This window comes from Hemitrygon akajei, chromosome 1 (assembly GCF_048418815.1).
Source record: "Hemitrygon akajei chromosome 1, sHemAka1.3, whole genome shotgun sequence".
Lineage (NCBI taxonomy): Eukaryota > Metazoa > Chordata > Chondrichthyes > Myliobatiformes > Dasyatidae > Hemitrygon > Hemitrygon akajei.
The window spans coordinates 217,682,450-217,703,362 of NC_133124.1; the positions used below are offsets into that span (position 1 = coordinate 217,682,450).

The 20,913-nt window shown below is 39.8% G+C and overlaps 1 protein-coding gene across 1 annotated transcript in view; it reads left to right on the forward strand.

The window, feature by feature from the left end:
- LOC140735833 (cytotoxic granule associated RNA binding protein TIA1-like) overlaps nucleotides 1-20,913 on the forward strand; it is a 68,334-nt gene that overhangs the window by 42,749 nt on the left and 4,672 nt on the right. The window contains exons 6-11 of the mRNA XM_073061346.1: nucleotides 5,285-5,360; nucleotides 8,033-8,141; nucleotides 8,771-8,866; nucleotides 15,461-15,545; nucleotides 17,236-17,359; nucleotides 18,089-18,240. Of these exons, the coding sequence (XP_072917447.1) occupies nucleotides 5,285-5,360; nucleotides 8,033-8,141; nucleotides 8,771-8,866; nucleotides 15,461-15,545; nucleotides 17,236-17,359; nucleotides 18,089-18,240 (642 nt within the window). The remainder of the gene's footprint in view (nucleotides 1-5,284; nucleotides 5,361-8,032; nucleotides 8,142-8,770; nucleotides 8,867-15,460; nucleotides 15,546-17,235; nucleotides 17,360-18,088; nucleotides 18,241-20,913) is intronic.

Sequence of the window (20,913 nt, forward strand, 5' to 3'; positions counted from 1 at the left end):
CCCGCTGTAACCTCTGACAGCCCTCCGCACTATCCACAACACCCCCAACCTTTGTGTCATCAGCAGATTTACTAACCCATTCCTCCACTTCCTCATCCAGGTCATTTATAAAACTCACGAAGAGTAGGAGTTCCAGAACAGATTCCTGAGGCACACCACTGGTCACTGACCTCCATGGAGAATATGACCCATCTACAACCACTCTGCCTTCTGTGGGCAAGCCAGCCCTGGATCCACAAAGCAATGTCCCCTTGGATCCCTTGCCTCTTTACTTTCTCAATAAGCCTTTCATGGGATACCTTGTCAAGTGCTTTGCTGAAATCCATTTAAACTACATCTACAGCTCTACCTTCATCAACGTGTTTCATCATCCTCAAAAAAATTCAGTCAGGCTCGTAAGGCACAACCTGCCTTTGACAAAGCCATGCTGACTATTCCTAATCAGATTATGCCTCTCCAAATGTTCACAAATCCTGCCTCTCAGGATCTTCTCCATCAACTTACCAACCACTGAAGTAAGACTCACTGGTCTGTAACTTCCTGGGCTATCTCTACTCCCTTTCTTGAATATGGGAACAACATCCACAACCCTCCAATCCTCCGGAAATTCTCCCGTCCTCATTGATGATGCAAAGATTATCGCCAAAGGCTCAGCAATCTCCGCTCTCGCTTCCCACAGTAGCCTGGAGTACATCCCGTCCAGTCCCAGTAATTTATCCAACTTGATGCTTTCCAAAAGCTCCAGCACATCCTCTTCCTTAATATCTACATGCTCAGGCTTTTCAGTCCACTGCAAGTCATCCCTACAATTGCCAAGATCCTTTTCAATAGTGAATACTGAAGCAAAGTATTCATTAAGTACCTCTGCTATCTCCTCTGGTTCTATACGCACTTTTCCACTGTCACACTTGATTGGTCCTATTCACCTAAGTCTTATACTCTTGCTCTTCACATACTTGTAGAATGCCGTAGGGTTTTCCTTAATCCTGTCCGCCAAGGCCTTCACATGGCCCCTTCTGGCTCTCCTAATTTCATTTTGTAGCTCCTTCCTGCTAGCCTTATAATCTTCTAGATCTCTGTCATTACCTAGTTTTTTTTTTAACCTTTCGTAAGCTCTTCTTTTCTTCTTGACTAGATTTACAACAGCCTTTATACACCACGGTTCCTGTACCCTACCATCTTTTCCCTGTCTCATTGGAACGTACCTATGCAGAACCCCATGTAATCCCTGAGCATTTGCCACATTTCTTCTGTACGTTTCCCTGAGAGCATTTGTTTCCAATTTATGCTTCCAAGTTCCTGTCTGATAGCCTCATATTTCCCCTTAGTCCAATTAAATGTTTCCCTAACTTGTCTGTTCCCATCCCTCTCCTCCAATGCTATGGTAAAGGAGAAAGAATTCTGATCACTATCTTCCAAAATGCTCTCTCACTGAGAGACCTGATACCTGACCAGGTTCATTTCCCAATACCAGATCAAGTACAACCTCTCCTCTTGTAGGTTTATCTACATATTGTGTCAAGAAACCTTCCTGAACACACCTAAAAAAAAAAACTCCACCTCATCTGAACCCCTCACTCTTGGGAAATGCCAAACAATATTTGGGAAATTATATCTCCTACCACAAAAACCCTGTTATTATTACACCTTTGCAGAATCTGTCTCCCTATCTGCTCGATGTCCCTGTTATTATTGGGTGGTCTATATATTTTAAAAAAGACACCCAGTAGAGTTTTGACCCCTTCCTATTATTAGCTTCCACCCAAAGAGACTCCGTAGACAACCCCTCCATGACTTCCTCCTTTTCTGCATCCATGACACTACTGATCAGCAGTGCCACACCCCCATCTCTTCTGCTTCCCTCCAGGTCCTTTCTAAAAAATCTAAAGCCTGGTACTTAAAGTAGCCATTCCTATCCCTGCACCATCCAAGTCTCTGTAATGGCCACAGCATCATAGCTCCAAGTGCTGATCCATGCTCTAAGCTCATCCACTTTGCTCATAATGCTCCTTGCATTAAAATAGACATGTTTCAGACCATCGGTCTGAATGCTTCCCTTCTCTGTCACCTGCCTTTCCTCCGTCACTTCAGTTCGGTTCCTACCCCTCCAGCAATTCTAGTTTAAACTCCCCAATAGCCTTAGCAAACCTCCCGCCAGGATATTGGTCCCCTGGGATTCAAGTACAACCCGTCCTTTTTGTACAGGTCACACCTGCCCCAAAAGAGGTCCCAGTGATCCAGAAATCTGAATCCTTGCTCCCTGGTCCAATCCCTCAGCCACGCATTTATCCTCCACCTCATTCTATTCCTATACTCCTATAAATCATGAAATTTAGCCATTAATTCAGTTCAGTCAAAATGCATTTATCTCAGGGAAACATTTGGGTCCATTGAAACCAGAAACTAGGATTTTAGTCAGTTTGGTTTGGGTTTTGTTATTGTAAAATATCAGTTGTAGCTGGGCCATTAGCATTGTGTTGAGTTGCAGTGAACTAGACATTGATATGATCTTTTGGTATTTAAATCTTGATGGGCTATGTCACCCTTTGATTATGTACAATTGTCAGTGCGTGATGCAGAGACTAACATCACTACAGAACTTTGCAATCTTCTCTGTTCAGTGTATGCAAACAGTAGAAGATCTTCAATGTCTGAAGTGGAGAAGCAAAAATTATTGCATAAGGTCTTTTTTTTTAAACGCTGGGGAGGGGTATCGCCTAGCTTTCTCACAAAGCTTACCTTAACCTCAAATATTAAACTAACTCTTCTTTCCTTTGGAAAACTGCAGAAACATTTCTGCATTGAAACAAAAAAGTAATCTATGTATGTTTGTGTTGAATGTTTTGAAGGTGTTCTCGCAAAGGGTGTGTAATTTGATGATTCAAATAATCTTCCAATACTCAAAAGGGCTCTAGGAATTTTAATGCATTCCTCTCGGTTGTCCTTCACTTCAGTGTGTTTGCAGAATGCTGCCCGTCTGTTCCATGTAGAAGGTACAGGTTATTGATTCTTTTTAATACTATATTAACATCTAGAGCAGCATTACAGTCTTGGATTCAGTCTGACTTTTATAATGTTAAACATTCATCCATTTGAGCTTGAGATGTTACATTTGTTGGCCTACATGGATGTGGTCCAGCAGCAGCAAATAGTACTTTTGCAGCAATAAAACCTGTTGGCAAAGTTGCTGTTGGTTAGTTTTAGCCTCTCGTAGGCTTTTCAACATCAGCTTTTGATGCTGATAATTAAAACTATCAAGCAAGCTTCCTGGTTAAGTTGACCAAAAAAAACTTATCAATCACCAGCAATTACAAACCAAGAGGTTATGGTGTGAAATGATGGTGTTCAGATGATTTATAAAACCAGTTCACAGCTTTGAGTGCTTTTCTTCAGTTACTAATTCAAATTAGTTTTTGAGGTTACAGGAGTGTATTTGACACCCTGTGTAGCTTAATATATGGGTTTCTGCCATCAGTAGCCAATGAGGTGATAAGTTTCTAAACCTAGCAAGATGGTTGAATATCAAGCAGAAGTGGGAAATACTCTGGTTTGAATGGAAATCTCCCTAGTCACCAATAAATACCTTCTGTAAGATGGGTTGAGAGATTTGGGAGGAGACCAAGCGTGCTTCTCTTTTGTTTGGGGATTATGATGGCATTGGAAATGTAACTGTGAAATGATTTGAGTATATTGAATATACAATTCTTAGTTTTCTCAGATTACATTTAATGCAACTTGGTCATTACTTCATAACTTCCTTTAACTTAAAGTATTGGTGCTGATGATGTGGGTTTCTTTTAGATGAAGGGCAAAATCCAGTCTATGTGGGCCAACAAAAACAAGTCAGGTGTTAGGTTTAAAGTGATGGCGCAGTGAAGACAAAATTCTGGTACGAGATTAAACAACACATCCTCACAGACAGTTTGTGTCCTCTACTCTTGATCCACACAGAGTTGGTATTTTCACGTGCGGTTGCATGGTAATCTCACGTTAAACATGGACTCCAAATGCATTTTATACAGAAGCATGTCATAGATGTTACCAAAGCTTTCCAACCTGAAGGTAAAAAAGCAATTTATTCATACTAGCAATAGACCTTATTTTTTTTTTTAAAAAAGCATTTTGCAAAATTATTCTCGAGTTAACAAATTGCCTGAGAAGCATTTTATCTGGACATCCACATAATTACCAATAATTGGGAAAGAGAAAAGAAGATACACCATAGATGGATTCTGAATCAATTTCAAATAATAGGGCTCTGGTTATTTTACAGAATGTCTCTGAAGAATGGACAGGATTTCCATGGCTAACAGCAAGGGACTGTCACAGTGGATAATCGTTCACTCAGTTGTAGTTTTCTTATTTCCTTTTCTCTTTGTAAACAGATAATTGACTTTGGTTTTTTTTCTCAATTTTGGTTTAAATAGTTCATGATCAATTCTTTAGTGATCTGATCCTGTCTGTATATAATGCACTTTTCATATATTTATGCTAGTCTGCATAGTTCTGTTAACACTTTTGGAAGTACAGTGTCTTATTAGTTTTCTCTGAATATTGCAACCGTTTCTGAAAATCTCAATTTCTCAAAATTTACAGCTGCCCACAGTCCAAAAAGGGGGTAACGAATTCACCCTACCGAGAAACTAAAAGAATTGTTAACAGGCGATGTATGCCTTTTAATTCCTATTTTTTATTTTTCTAGTCTTTTCTATTTCATATACTGTATTTTTAAGTATAGGTAGAAAACTTGTTGGCAACAAGTACTGTGTAATGTGCATGGTTAAGGAAAGCCATTCAATTAATTTTGCAATCTCAACTGTTTTTTTTCTTTTTTGATTTGGCCTGGTTATTTATACAACTAGGAATAGCTGCTTTGACCATGCCTATCAGACATTTTAACTTTTTTTTATATGAATGAACTTAAAAACTATTTGAATAGATTTTTTAAATAAAAACTAAAATAAACTTCTGTAAGTACATTAGCCAGCTGAGCCACAGTTTGCATGTTTACCACGTTAAAGTTAACTGCTGTAATAACTGAATTAGAAAGTCAAGATGTAGTAAAACTAGCAGTTGGAGATGTAGTACATTTTATAGTGGAAAGGAGGAAAGGTGCTTTGTAGAATATGGCGCTCTTGCATTGTGGTCCCTTTATCAAGGTGAGGTGTGATGTCTTGACAATAAGCATTTTGTGTGTGTGGTTCCTGTCTTTTATTCTCTACGGTAAAGTTATTCCAACAAGAAATGTATTTATTCATTATGCCATGTCTATTTATATTTTCAGTGATGCTAGAGTGGTTAAAGATTTGGCAACTGGAAAATCCAAAGGGTATGGCTTTGTGTCCTTCTACAATAAGTGGGTACGTATGGAAGCATCATATTTGGCAAGTTTTTAATTAAACTGATTAACTTGTCATCTGAATAATGCTTTCACAATTCCAATACTTCACGTATGTAAGAAAATAACAAAAACTTGTATGTCTGATTGTGACTAAAGAAATACTGAAGAACAGTGGTAAAGACTCATACAAACTGATTGTTATTCCTTGCAGATTCTGATTGTTTATAGTGGTTGTTGTTATTCACCCCTCTCCAATTGTGCATTTTTATAACATCACATATTTGGCTCCTTTGGCAGGATCTTTAACACTGTGATAGTCTTGCCCAAGCTCTTACCATTATCACCCCTTTCTTCTTAATATTATCACCCTTACTGGGGAATAGGCCACTGACAGCAGCTCACCAGAGTCCGCTATCCTGGGCCAGTCTTTCAAGTTGTTCCCAGGTGTAGACCCTTCCTCTCCCAGGGATGAGGTCTTTGGAGCTTCTGTTGGTGTTTCTGTAGCCCTAGGCTTTTGTGGGATTTGGTTGCTAGATCCCTACCCAACCCTCCTTCTTTCATAGCCCGGGCTTGGGACCATCCATGGCAGAGTTATTTTCACTCTTATAAAGTCCCCTTAACTCTTTGATCTTACTTTCATTAGCTCCCTTTCAACATGTCTAATCAAGTAGTGAAAGGAAATGTTCCCAAAGTAGAAAGGTCTGATAATATTTGGTTTGGGTTAACGGTCATCGCTACTCTTCACAGCAGTGTTGCTCAATCGGGGTTCTGCAGAGCCCTAGGGTTTCATGAGAGGTTACTTGGAGTTCTGCAAGAGATTATGATTAAAGAAAAATAAACATAGTTTTTTAAACTTTGTGCAACTCTCAGTGCTAGTGCTAGCAGTGGTGGGCAGTGACTGAGCAGCCCCATTAGCTATCTCATTAGAAGTCTCAGCCCAGTATGGCATGTGCAGTAGGACCATGTTTATTTGGTTAAGTCATTCTCAGTTTTTGATGCGAGATAGGGGAAGCTGTTGATAATGGGTGAGTGCTGCATTACAGAGGGAAAAATGCTAGGCCGATGGTGAGCACTGCATTGCATGGAGGGGAGGATGGTAGGCTGATTAGAAGCGTGAAGTGTGTCTTCTGAGTATTGAATGGACTTGCCCAACTTGGGCTGTGATGTCGGGCCTCTCCCTCCTGAATTACCTCCTTCAACTTCCCCTTGTGTGCTGCTGACTGGCTTGTGGGAGTGAAAAAACTAGCAGTGTAGTAGAAAATTGGAAATAAATTTTTATTCTAAGGACAGTCCAGTGTGGCAAATTTTGAAGAGGAGGTGTGAGATGGAAGAGGATGGTTCTTGGCATCGGCCTATGGACAATTCTGATAAGGTTAATGATGAAGAATTACAATCTTTGGAGACATTTCACTGCACTAGTGCAACAATGGACATAAAAAAGCCTGTCTTTACAATGAAAGCTACTTATCAATGGGTTTTACATGGACTGGTGAGCCAAGCTGTCCTATTCCATTGTGCCTGGTTTGTGGCAAACAATTTACAAATGTAGCAATGGCTCCAGCAAAATTGAAAGGACAATTAAATAGAAATCACAGCCATATGACACATAAGAGTGCTTATTATTTTAGATGACCATTGGGGTCTCAAAACAAACAGGTTAAAGTTTTTGAAAATAAAGTCACAGTCATTAAGAAGTCTAAGGAAGCAAGTTAGTTAGTAGCTTTAAGAGCAGTTCACTTGAGAATGTTTAAATAAAAACAACTGTGAAAACCTGGACAATGAGGACACCAATCTCCTGCTGCATACAGAAGTCCGGTGGCTTAGCAGAGGAAGAGTTCTCAACTAGGTGTTTGAGCTGCAAGGTGAATTGCAGGAGTACTTTCAAGAAAATAGATGGCCAGATTTTGCTGAGTGCTTTGAAGATGAAGAATGGCTGCAGAAACTAGCCTATTTAAAACATTTTTATCATATGAACCAATTGAACAAGTCTCTGCAAAGCCCTGGAGAAAATGTTTTGACTTCAAGTGACAAGATTTTTGGATTTAAAAGGAAACCAAAAAATTACGTTGCAAAAGGAAATCTTGAAATGTTTCTACTGCTGCTTGGGCTTGAGAATGAGGAAAGATATCAAAGTCTGGAGTCTTATTGAAAACCACCTGGAAAAACTGCAGAACAAAATTGGACAATATTTTTCCTCCCTTTCATCACAAGTATATGACTGGGTGAGGGGCCCTTTCTCTGAATCTTCTGCTCAGCCTGAGAACTTGACTTTAAGAGAAGAGGAAGAACTTTGGGAGCTGTATTCTGATCATGTCCTAGACAAGTTCTGGATTTCTGTGAAAGAAGAGTATCCTGTCATTCATAGGAAAGCAATGAACATTTTGCTGCAGTTTTCAATTTCTTACATGTGTGAGCAAGCTTTTTCTTGTTTAATAAGCATCAAGCACAAGAATAGAAATCGTCTCATTTCAGTTGAAGATGAAATCTGTGTGTGCTCATCTCAAGTTCAACCCAGAATTGACAAATTTATCTCTACAAGGAAGAAAAGGAACTTGAGTTGCAGTCACTTGTCAGATTTACTGGAAGTGTTTACTGAAAGCCCATTATCTTTTCTATTTTTGTCAGTATGTATTTTGATAGTTTTGTTTATTTATTGAGGGCTTACTTCCATTTTTTATTTTCACTTGTCAGGATGCTGAGAATGCCATTCAGCAGATGGGTGGGCAGTGGCTTGGAGGAAGGCAGATCCGAACAAACTGGGCAACCCGGAAGCCACCTGCACCAAAGAGTACATCAGAACGTAAGTACAGAAAATAACCTAATGAAGAAATGGTATTTGCTATGTTTAAACAGTACAAATGTATACCTTGTAATGAAAGATCCTCATAAACATGATGTAGTATGACTGGCAGTTTTGCTCAGTTGGTTTATTTCCTTAAGGGCTGTGAATCAGAATCAGTTTTAATATCACTGGCATATGTTATGAAATTTGTTAACTTTGCGGTAGCAATACAATGCAATACATAATGAATAGAGGAAATAACTGAATTACAGTAAATATTGTAAAATATTTACACACATAAAATAAGTAGTACAAAAATGTTTTTAAAGTACTAAGGTGTTATGGGTTCAATATACATTCAGAAATCAGATGCCAGAGAGGAAGAAGCTGTTCCTGAATCACTGAGTGTGTGCCTCCTCCCTGATGGTAACAATGAGAAGAGGCATGTCCTGGGTGATTGGGGGTCCTTAATGATGGATTGTTTTGTTGATTTGTTTAAGAGCATTTCTTGGATTGTCATTTTGTGGAAATTTGAATTGTCATTTTGAGAGCTTATTTTGTGATTATCAAAGAAAAAATTTTTTTTTATAAAAAGTAGTTCGGGTAGTATGAATATGATGTTTAATGTTTAGTTTTCCCTTTTACAGCAAATACCAAACAGTTGTCCTATGAAGAAGTTGTCAATCAATCTAGTCCTAGCAACTGTACCGTTTATTGTGGTGGCATAGCTGTTGGACTTACAGGTAAGACTTAATACATAGAATTAGAATCAGATTATCTCATGAAATTTGTTGTTGTGATGAAGCAATACACTGGGTGTTGGGGTGGAGATATCTCTACCAAAGGAGGTGTAAGGCACTCCTTCCCTCCGCTAGCCTGCAGGTCACTCTTGGGCAAGGTGCAGCACCTGCTTATCCACCCAATCAGGGTCACATGAAACATGGGAGCAGGTGGCGGATGGTCGTATGAGCAGTTGATGTATATCACCAGTCCTGGTCACCAGGCAGACAATATCTGAAGAATAATTATAATATCTGGGGTCACCCATTTTGTAAAGACACTGCCCAGAAGAAGGCAATGGCAAACGGACTTCTGTAGAAAAATTTGCCAAGAACAACCATGGTTATAGAAAAACCATGATTGCCTATGTCATACAGCATGGCACATACGAACAAAAGAGCACAGTGTAATACATGAGATGTGCTGTACGTTACAATAAGAACAAGAAAAAAGAGCAAAAATAGTGAGATAGTTTACGATTCATGGACCGTTGAGAAATCTGAATGGGGAGCAGAGAAGCTATTCTTAAAATGTTGAGTTTGTGCCTATGGGCTTCTGATAGTAGTAATAAGAGGAGCGCACATCCTGGGTGGTGGAGTTCCTTAATGATGGATGGCACCTTTTTGAGGCATTATTCAAGACAGTGCTAAGACTATCAGAATGATAAAGGGGAAAGCCTGAAGGCATTGTGTCTTAATGTGCCAAGTAGTCACAGTAAGGCATGTAATTTAACTACAGATCTAGATGTAAATAGATGTGAAATAGTTGTGATTACAGGGACGCGCTGCAGGGTGACGGTGGATGGGAACTGAACAGATGGAAACTTGATATTCAAGCAAAATTGGGTGAGAAAAGGAAGGGAGCTAGAATGGCATGCTAGGTAAAAGAACAGACCAATACAGTAATGAGGAAAAATATTTTCTCTGCAAGTCCTATTGCGGAATCTGTTCTGGTAGAACTAAGGAATTGCAGTTAGGTGATGGTATTTATTAGGAATTTAGAGATGGATGCAATTCTAATTATGGGTAATTTCGTTCAGCATATTAGGAAAACCAAATTAGCAATAATACTGCGGAGGAGGAATTTCTAGAATGCATTCAGTGCAGCTTTTGAATGAACATATTGAGGAAACGGCTAAGAGTGTGGACCATTGTTGACAGACAGACATACTTTATTGATCCCGAGGGAAATTGGGTTTCGTTACAGCCGCACCAACCAAGAATAGTGAAGAAATATAGCAATATAAAACCATAAATAATAATAAGTTAATCGTGCCAAGTGGAAATAAGTCCAGGACCAGCCTATTGGCTCAGGGTGTCTGACACTCCGAGGGAGGAGTTGTAAAGTTTGATGGCCACAGGCACGAATGACTTCCTATGACGCTCTGTGTTACATCTCGGTGGAATGAGTCTCTGGCTGAATGTACTCCTGTGCCTAACCAGTACATTATGGAATAGATGGGAATCATTGTCCAAGATGGCATGCAACTTGGACAGCATCCTCTTTTCAGACACCACCATCAGAGAGTCCATTTCCACCCCCACAACATCACTGGCCTTATGAATGAGTTTGTTGATTCTGTTGGTGTCTGCTACCCTCAGCCTGCTGCCCCAGCACACAACAGCAAACATGATAGCACTAGCCACCACAGCCTTGTAGAACATCCTCTGCATCATCCAGCAGATGTTAAAGGACCTCAGTCTCCTCAGGAAATAGAGACGGCTCTGACCCTTCTTGTAGACAGCCTCAGTGTTCTTTGACCAGTCCAGTTTATTGTCCATTCGTATCTCCAGGTATTTGTAAACCTCCACCAAGTCCACACTGACCCCTTGGATGGAAACAGGGGTCACCGGTGCCTTAGCCCTCCTCAGGTCCACCACCAGCTCCTTAGTCATTTTCACATTAAGCTGCAGATGATTCTGCAAGCACCATGTGACAAAGTTTCCCACCATAGCCCTGTACTCAGCCTCATCTCCCTTGCTGATGCATCCAACTATGGCAGAGTCATCAGAAAACTTCTGAAGATGGCAGTACTCTTTGTTGTAGTTGAAGTCCGAGGTGTAGATGGTGAAGAGAAAGGGAGACAGGACAGTCCCCTGTGGAGCCCCAGTGCTGCTGACCACTCTGTCTGACACACAGTGTTGCAAGTGCACGTACTGCAGTCTGCCAGTCAGGTAATCAATAATCCATGACACCAGGGAAGCATCCACCTGCATCACTGTCAGCTTCTCACCCAGCAGAGCAGGGTGGATGGCGTTGAACGCACTGGAGAAGTAAAAAAACATGACCCTCACAGTGCTCGCTGGCTTGTCCAGGCGGGCATAGACATGGTTCAGCAGGTAGACGATGGCATCTTCAACTCCTAGTCGGGGCTGATAGGCGAACTGGAGGGGGTCTAAGTGTGGCCTAACCTTAGGCCGGAGCTGCTCTAGAACAAGTCTTTCCAGGGTCTTCGTGATGTGGGAGTGTTACACACCATTACACTGGTGTATAATGAAAAATATTAATAAATAATCTTGTTTTGTGGGATCCCTTGAGGGAAGAGCCACTGTTAACATGAAATCCTTTATGAAGTTAGAGAGTGAGAGAGCTGATTTTCAGACTAGGGTCCTGAATTTAAATGAAGTAAGCTATAGAGGGGTATGAGCTGGCTGTGGTAGATTGGGGAATGTTACTTGACAGGTTGTCAGTGGATAAGCAATGGCAATCATTTAAATGGTATCTAGATTATGTAATGGTGCAACAGTAAAGGTAGTTCAACCATGGATTTCAAAAGCAATTGGAGATGGTGTTAGATCAAGGCCAGAAAAACCTGAGGCTGGAAACAGTTTAGAGCTCTGCACAGAAGGACAAAGGGATTAACTGGAAGGAGAAAATAATGAGAACATAAAAGCTTTAATATTATGTGAAGAATTAAAGATTAGTGAAGGCAAATCTAGATAGGCCTCTTGCCCACACTGCTCCAGAACATGTGGATCCCAGGTTGGCCTCTACAGCCACCTGACGGCCCACTAATACACTATGTCTTAGAACTTCATACTCAACTTGAGTGATTACTCTAGGCGTCTTTAGTCAGAAGTTGGAATTAATAATTGGGAACAAAGAAATGGGAGACCAATTAAAGCAAAATAAAATCTGTATTACCGAAGGGATTAAAGATAGCCTGTAGCTCAATGTTTCAGGTGGTGAGCCGGGAAATAGATATGTTGGTCATTTGCCAATATTCTTTGGATTCTGGAACAGTTGCAATAGGTTGGAGATTAGTTAATGTAACCTAATATATAAAAAGGAAGTAGAAGGAAAACTTAAGTTATAGACTAATGAGTCTGACATCTGTGATCCACAAATACATTGCTCCTTTGGTTTTGACAAAGATAAACTCTTTCACTAACCACTCTCTTGCTTTTAATATACTTACAGAGTGACATAGCATTCTCTTATTTGTGGAGAAATTATTTTTATTGATGTGTATCTGTGGAAATTTATTGTATGTGTTTTTCCTAACATTTATTATCATTAAAAATCCTCCATTTATCCCCCCTCACTTCATTCCAGGTATGTATTAATTACGCTATCGGTTGTAAAATTTGAAGCAGGTGGTACATAGTTCCTATTTAACAGTTGAAGCTAACAAGCTGTTGTTGTCAATCACTATTTATCAGTGATTATCGTAAGTATCTATGTCAGTTTGTATCCTGATGACTGATCGGTACTTTTTGGAGATGAGTAGGTAAAGCTGGAAAGTAAAATGGCCAGTGTGATAATCACACATTTTGATATTTGATGTGTTTTCTACACTAGATTAAAACAGTCTCACTTCAGCAGCATACCATTGAATAAAATTAAGAGCAACTACTTAGTGAAATTCTGCTTCTCTTCACACAAGACCATAAGAGAAAGGGGCTGAATTAGGCTATTTGGTTCATTGAGTTTGCTCTACCACTTTATCATGGCTAGTCCATTTCCCTCTCAACCCCATTCTCCTGACTCCCCATAACCTTTTACATGCTGATTAATCAAGAACCTCTCAACTTCCACCTTAAATACAGTCAATGACCTGGTCTCCACAGTTGCCTGTGGCAACAAATTACAGACTCACCATCCTCTGGCTAAATAAGTTGCTCCACATCTCTGTTCTAAATGGACACCCCCTCTATTCTGAGTCTCCTATAAAAATCCTCTCCACATACACTCTATACAGCCCTTTCAGCATTCAATAGGTTTCAATGAGATCCCACCCCCACGCCTTCATTCCTCTAAATTCTGGTGAGTACAGGCCCAGGGCCATAAAACATTCTTCATATGATAACCCTTCATTCCTGGAATCATTCTAGTGAACTTCCTCTGATCTCTCTCCATTGTCAGTATATCCTTTCTTGGATAAGGGGCCCAAAACAGCTCTCAATTCTCTTAGTGAGGCCTCACCATTGCTACATCTACCACGAGTTGTTATAGGGTACCATCAGTACACTACTGAAATGGGCTTTCTGGCTTACCAAGTCCATGCTGGCTTTTCCCCTGTCTATATTAATTCTATTTGCCTGCATTATTATTATATCCTTTTATGATTTGCTTATATAGCATCTGTCTAAATGCCTCTGAACATAGTGATTGTACACCTTATCCTCGTTATATGCGGGGATATGTTCCTCACAGTCGGCGCATAGTATGAAAACGCATAATGTGAATAATTATTTAAATGGAGAAATTGGGATGCATTCCAGAGGGCTTCCTAAATATGCTTTATCTGTAATTCACATTTTCATACCAATATGACACAAAAGCAGTACCACAAGGCAACATTCGTATTATATTACATCAATTTAAGGTAATATTCAATGTAATAAATCATAGAAAGTTAACATACTAGGGTGTACAGTACTCACCAACAGTGGCAGGTGTGTTCGCTCCAGGAGATGAGTGGTTGTTGTGGTGTCGGGAAGCTTTACATAGATGAGGTGGATGGTTGTGGGTCGTCAGGATCATCAAGCACAACAAGGGGTGAAGGAAGACTCTCAGAACTCCCAGCAGCAGGAGATGACACCAGTTTGAAGAAAGTGGTGAGGGTTGTTTGCTTGGCAGCATTTTGTTTATCAGCTTAAATTTGCTTGTAGGGAAGAAGGGTTGACTGCAGGGAATGACTGAAATGCTGACTCCGTTTTAAACTTGGGTCCATGTCCACCGCCATTTGCACCAAGTGTACCGAATTCCACCATTCCCATTGTTGGTAAACTCCTGGGATCTTCAAAATCGTGCTTTGCTTGCAGCATCTGAGAGAGAGTTTGCTGTAAAAAAAAATACGCCTTGAATGTAGATCACACCTTGGTTGAGTGGTTGAATCAGCGATGTTGTGTTAGGCAGCAGGAAATGCACTGTTTTAAGATGAATGCTGCCCAAATGTTTGGGATGGGCTGGCGCATTGTCAAGCAACAAAAGAACATTAAAGGCAAGTTTTGGCCCGGCAGTAGCGTCCCAGAACTGTGTTACCTTCACCTAATGCTGCCCCTTTTATAATTTCCAACTTTTTTTCAAGTGTTAAAACGGTTCTCTGCCGCTTGGCTGGTGGCCCAGGAATTGACATCGGACGCTTAGGAGGCATAGTTAAATATTTCAAGCAGAAAATTACTGCACCATAGATAAAAACTCGAAGGTTTAAGAACACAAGATCGCACATCCACACCTTGCCAAAACCAATGCAAGACTGGTGCGAGTGAGACTGTGAGGCGCGCGCACCTGACTTGTATTGGCAGAAAAGTGGTGCTTCTCATCCCAACTGTGAGGCGTGCACACGTGACTTGTGACGTAACTGAGTTTTGGACGCGTGTAAGGAGACATTGGTAGAAATAGGTTCCTCGCATAACTGTGAATCCGCATTTTCTGAAGATGCATATAACAAGGATAGGGTGTATCTGATTCCACCACCATCTTCTATCAAGCACTCTTTGCATATATAAACCCTCTCATCTCAATCTAGTACCCTTTTGTTTTTAGTAACCTACCATTTGAGAAGTATTTTGTCTTTCTAACCTATCTGTGCCTCTCATAATCAATTATTTGAGATAGTTATTAGTTCATAATCCATCTTTAGGGAGTTTATTAATTCCAAAAAAAATAATGGCACCACTTTAATACTGATCTGTCCCAGATTATTAGCATGTCCCTCCATGTGCTTCTCCTTGGTGAATACAGATAAGTATTCATTTAGGACATTGCCCACAATCCATGGCTCTACACACACACACGTTGCTTATTTAATACCTCTTACCATGACTACTCTCTTACTTCTCATAGAATGGCTTGGGGTTCTCTTTAATCTTACCTGCAAAAGATATTTCATAGTCTCCTTTACCCATCTAATTTCCTAAGTACTCTCCAGAGCCCTCTTCCTCAAGGCGCACACATCTGGTTTTGTTTACTGATTAAACTTTCAATAGCCTTTATTTATAGATATAGATAAATAGAGATACATTTATTTCCAGTGTATAATATCCAATAAGTCCTTAAACTGTTGAAGAAATCTGTTAACCTTACTTTCAAAATATCTTTTTCTTATTTAGAGCAACTCATGCGCCAGACATTTTCACCCTTTGGACAAATCATGGAAATTAGGGTGTTTCCTGAGAAAGGATATTCATTTGTACGGTATGTTCAGTCCTTGAATAATCAGCATTAAAAAGCAAAGTACTGAAAATATTCATTACATCAGATAGCATCTTTGAGAGAACAAATTTTGAATAGCTGTAAAGTGAGAAATTTCGAATGTTTAATTTACAATCTTCAGTCTAGTTCATCGATATGGCAAAGAGAACTGATGCTGCAGCATTGGCTGTTCAAGGTGTACATCTGTATGCAATGTCATATTTTGCTTAGAATCAGTTTTGAATTTTTAAAAAATTATTTTCTGTCCAGATCTTTTTCTTGAAAATATTGATGTAACTACAGTAATGATCCTGAACTGTTAAACATTGTAAATCCCATATTTACAAGCTATTTCTAAGTCTCATTACAAATTGAAGCAGTTTAGACTTAGTTGATGATAAATGTAACAGCCTCCTGGTAATTCACTGTGCTAGTTTGAAATCAATATTTTGATGCTGCCAATGGCTTTCATGGTTTTAGCAAATTAATGCCCACATTTTGAAGAAAGCAGGCTCTACAGCCCACGATGTTGTGCCAACCTTTTAATCTACACTAAGATCGATCTAACCATTCCCTCTTACATTGCTCTCCATTTTTCTTTCATCCATGTGCCTATTTAAGAATCTCTTAAATGTCTCTAATGCATCTGCCTTTACCACCACCCCTGGCAACATGTTTGATGTACCTTACACTCTATGTGAAGCCATTTCCTTCCTGGGAAAATGTCTCTGGCTGTCCACTCCATCTAAGCAACTTATCTATCAAGTCACATTTCATCCTCCTTTGCTCCAAAGAGAAAAGTCCTAGCTCACTCAACCTATCCTCATAAGGTATGCTCTCTAATCCAGGCAGAATCCTGGTAGATCTCTAAAGCTTCCACATTCTTCCTGAAACAAACTGACCAGAACTGAACACAATATTCCAAATGTGATCTAACCGGCATTTTATAGAGCTACAACATTACCTTGTGACTTTTGAACTCAGTCCCCTGACTAATGAAGGTCAACGTACCGTATGTCTTAATCACCCTGTTGATTAATGCGGGAACCAATCTATGAACCTGTTCCTCCATCCTGCTGAGAATCCTGCCTTTAACTTTGTATCCTGCAAGTTTGACCGTCCAAAGTGAAACTCCATCTCCCACTTCTCAGCCCAGCTTTACATCCTATCAATGTCGTGTTGTAACCTATGAAAACCATTCACAACATTGCCAATCTTTGCAAACTTACTAATCCACCCTTCCACTTCCTCATTAAAGTAATTTTATGGTGTTAGCAGGCTCCAAAGTAAATTTAGATGCATTTAATAATTTGAAAATGTTGACTGTGTGAATTTACGAAATGGGGGTGGAGGGGTGATGTTTTTACTGCTGCTGCTGTGAAGGGGTGTGTTTTGGGGCTTCAATGTTCTATTATTCATTCTATGGGGTATCTTGTTTCGCAGATGCCTGTGAAGAGTACGAATTTCATATTGTATACTGAATACATTCTGATATTAAAAGAACCTATATCTAAAAAGAAGTCTACTGCCCTTTTAGGATTAAATTGTTACACAGATGAAATGAGTGGGAGTTTTATAATCTGTTCCAAAGACCGATTCTTTTCGGTATCGAACAGAGTAAACCATGCATTATAATATCTGCAGCATGGACAATTTAAAGTCAGTGTATTGACTTTGTATTGTTTTGTTTAAGTTTTTCATCACATGAAAGTGCTGCGCATGCTATTGTCTCAGTCAATGGAACTACCATAGAAGGACACATTGTCAAATGTTACTGGGGAAAGGAAACACCCGATGGAATGGGACAATTTCAACAAGTGAGTTAAAATTTTGTCTGATTATTCTTTAAAGCAGATTTAATATCTGACAAATTGATATTTTCAAAAAAGCAACTTCTGATTTCTGTTTAAATATATTTCTAATTTGGGTGACAATAATTGACGAAGTTCAATACTCTGCTTTCATTAAATGTGATATTCTCCATTAAATTGTCATTGCTTTAACCAGCAGGACTGGTTTATGTTTTTAAGTTAAAAAGAGAGATTCTGACTGAGGCAACAGTTCACTGCTCAATTGCTTGAGCTTTGAGCTATTAACAACTGGCCTGGTTTTCAGCTAGACAGGGTAAAAATATCCAGAAAGTGTTGAAAACAGAACAAAAGCAGAAGTAAGGGAAGGAAGGCAATGGGATTGCTCTATCTTAAGTATAGAGTATGATAGTAAAACTGTTCATTATCACTGTAATAAGTGTATTAATTCTTTTCATAGTCATGAAGTACAGCGTCTTGTGAGACTCTAAAGTTTGGGTTCAGTGACAAGTTGTGATGGGATTCAGTCAGAACTGACTTGAACAGGAGTATTGTTCAGTAAACTGTTTAATATCGGGTGGGGGAATTAAAAATTGTTCATGTGTACTGTTAAGCAAAAGCTGCCAATATTGTGAAACCAAATGTATATTCCAAGAATTTTATTATAAACATACTGTGAAGTTTTTGAAAAGTATTCTTGCTCTATTTCTCAATCCCTCCTTTTGTTTGTTTTTTAAGCAAAACCAAATGGGCTACCCTCAACCTTGGAGCCAGTTTGGCCAGTGGTATGGAAATACTCAACAGTTTGGGCAGTATATGCCTAATGGCTGGCAAATGCCACCATATGGAGTTTATGGACAAGCTTGGAATCAACAAGGATTCAGAATGGAGTAAGAGAATTTTTTTTTCTGTATTGATAGTAATTATGTGCTAGACAACAATATTTTACTGATTCGGAGTTGTACAGCAGGCCCTTTGGGTCTGTTACGTATTCTGGCAACAATAAATATATGTGAGTTAGGCAAGGGTTTTTATAACAAATAACACGTTTATTAAACACTGAAAACAAACCCCCCCAAAAGTAAACAAACACTAACGTAACCGGAAAACAGCTGCTGTACTGCAGCTTCACAGTTCTTAAAGCGATGTTGAAAAAAAGTTCTTTAAGCGGTATGCCGAAAGTTCAAAATGCTCACAGTCCATTTAAAAGGAGAGACTTTTTAAGGCGATTTAAATTCTCTTCCACGTCGTTGTCCTTCGATCCCCGGCGTCGAACTCTTCCCATGTAGAATTTTATAAAACGTAACGGTTTAAAGGCACTGACCTCTTCTTCCACACTCTGTCCTCAATCTCCTGCTATCCCAGCAGAGATTAACACGAGAACAGTCAACGAAATCCTTCCGAATGAGGATCACACAAGGTCGAACCCAATCCACCGTCGAAAATCGATTCTCCTCGATCTTTAACTTCCGAACTCCGATATTCACTCTCCACTAGCAGTATTGTAAGAAACTGCTGGCAATGACCTTTTAAACTTTAGGCATTAGATAAAACTTCATCTTTCAACTAAACTGCGTCATCACATTAAATCACGCAGTGGCATGAAGTCAACTTGGCAAATCCAGCCACGAACTGCCCCACCTGACAGGGTGGGGTCTTCCTTTTATACCCTGTAAAAAAAAACCTGTCACATGACCTCTACTGGCAGGAAAATGACGTCACTCCACCATCACAAGACCATTACCTCAAGTCCAGTATAACTTCAACCCCAGTCACGTGACAAGGGTACCACTGTCACGTGTCACGGGTACGTAACAGGTCCAACTTATCTATGCTGACCAAGATACTACCATTTGTCGCTTTTTGGTTCATATAACTCTGAGCCTTTCTTTGCCATGCCATTTTTATGTCTAAATGTCTCTTAAATGTTATAATTGTGCTTGTCTCCGCTCTTTAATCTAGCGATTCTTTTCATATAATTTACTAAAGGATTCATAGGAATTGGCTCAATGTTGAATTTTCTGGAGCACCTGTTTTGCACATGACAGAATGATATCTGTATGAGTACCTATCTTTGGAGACTGCTTTGCATTTACCAAAGGTAGCCTTTAGAACACAGGCAACTGAGTAAATAAATTAAAATCTCTATTTGTCTTCAGAACTATGGACAGAACATAGTATTTTCATTGTATTTGGTGTTTTCTTCATGAATGGGTTAATTGGAGGCTGCATGGGGCTTTCACCTGTTCACAATTTAGATGAGTGACCTGGATGTAAAAAGAATGTAGTCGGCCCTCCTTATCCGCGGGGGATTGGTTCCGGGACCCCCCCCCCCGCAGATACCAAAAATCGCGGATGCTCAAGTCCCTTATTTAACCTGGCTCAGTGCGGTGGTCTTTAGGACCCAGCAGAACCCCGGACTTTGTTTAACCTGTCTCAGTGCGGTGGTCTTTAGGTCTGAATCCGCAATGAAAATAATCACGTTCGCAATTGAAAATAAGGTGGAAGTAATAAAGCGATCGGAAAGAGGTGAAACACCATTGGTCATTGGAAAAGCGTTAGGCTACAGTCAGTCAACGATTGGAACAATTTTAATGGAGCATGTATCTGTTCGGACTTCAAATCCGACTTAAAGACAGACTCAGGAACAGAACTCATTCATAACCAGCGGACTGCCTGTACTTTTAAATAATCTCTAGATTACTTATAATCTAGCAATACAATGTAAATGCTATGTAAATAGTTGTTATACTGTATTGTTTAGGGAATAATGACAAGAAAAAATAGGCTGTACATGCTCAAACAACAAGTGCTGGAGAGAGAACTTCCAGGTTTTCCTGATCCGCGATTGGTTGAATCCGCGCATGCGGAATCCACAGATAAGGAGGGCCGACTGTAATATCCAAGTTTTCTGCTGACAAGAAGTCCTACAGGAGAAACACTTGAGAGAAGTGATAGTATGGAAAGAGATAGGCTAATTGACTGGACAGGAAGATGATAGGAAGAATTTTTTAAAAAGCAGAAATTTGAACCAGGTACTAGGTAGACTAGGTAGAATAACAGTTCAGTGTAGACCAGATGGGCCAAAGGGCCTGTCTTTTGCTGTAATGTTTCATGACTTCATCTAGAAAACTGTTCTTATAGCAGGAACCGGATATATTTAAAAGTAGGTGTGAGGGTACAACAATCAATTGGAAAGGTGAATGGTTTGACATTTATTGCAAGGAGGTTAGACTACAGCAGTAATTGCTGAGATTATACTGGATTATAGTGAGACCTCATTTCAGCCACTAATTGCGTATTAGGTCAATAAGGAAAGAAAGATATATTTTTCAAAGAGACCCATTGTACCCCAGAGTTGTACAGTGACGGATCTATACCCACCGGTACTGTACCCCAGTGTTATACAGTGACAGGCCCATACCCACCGGTACTACACCCCAGTGTTATATAATGATGGGTCCTTCCCTAATAGTACTGTACCCTGGTGTTATAAAGTGATGAGTCCTTCTCCACCTGTACTGTACCTTAGTGTTGTGCCGTGTCCAAACAGTGAGTGCAGT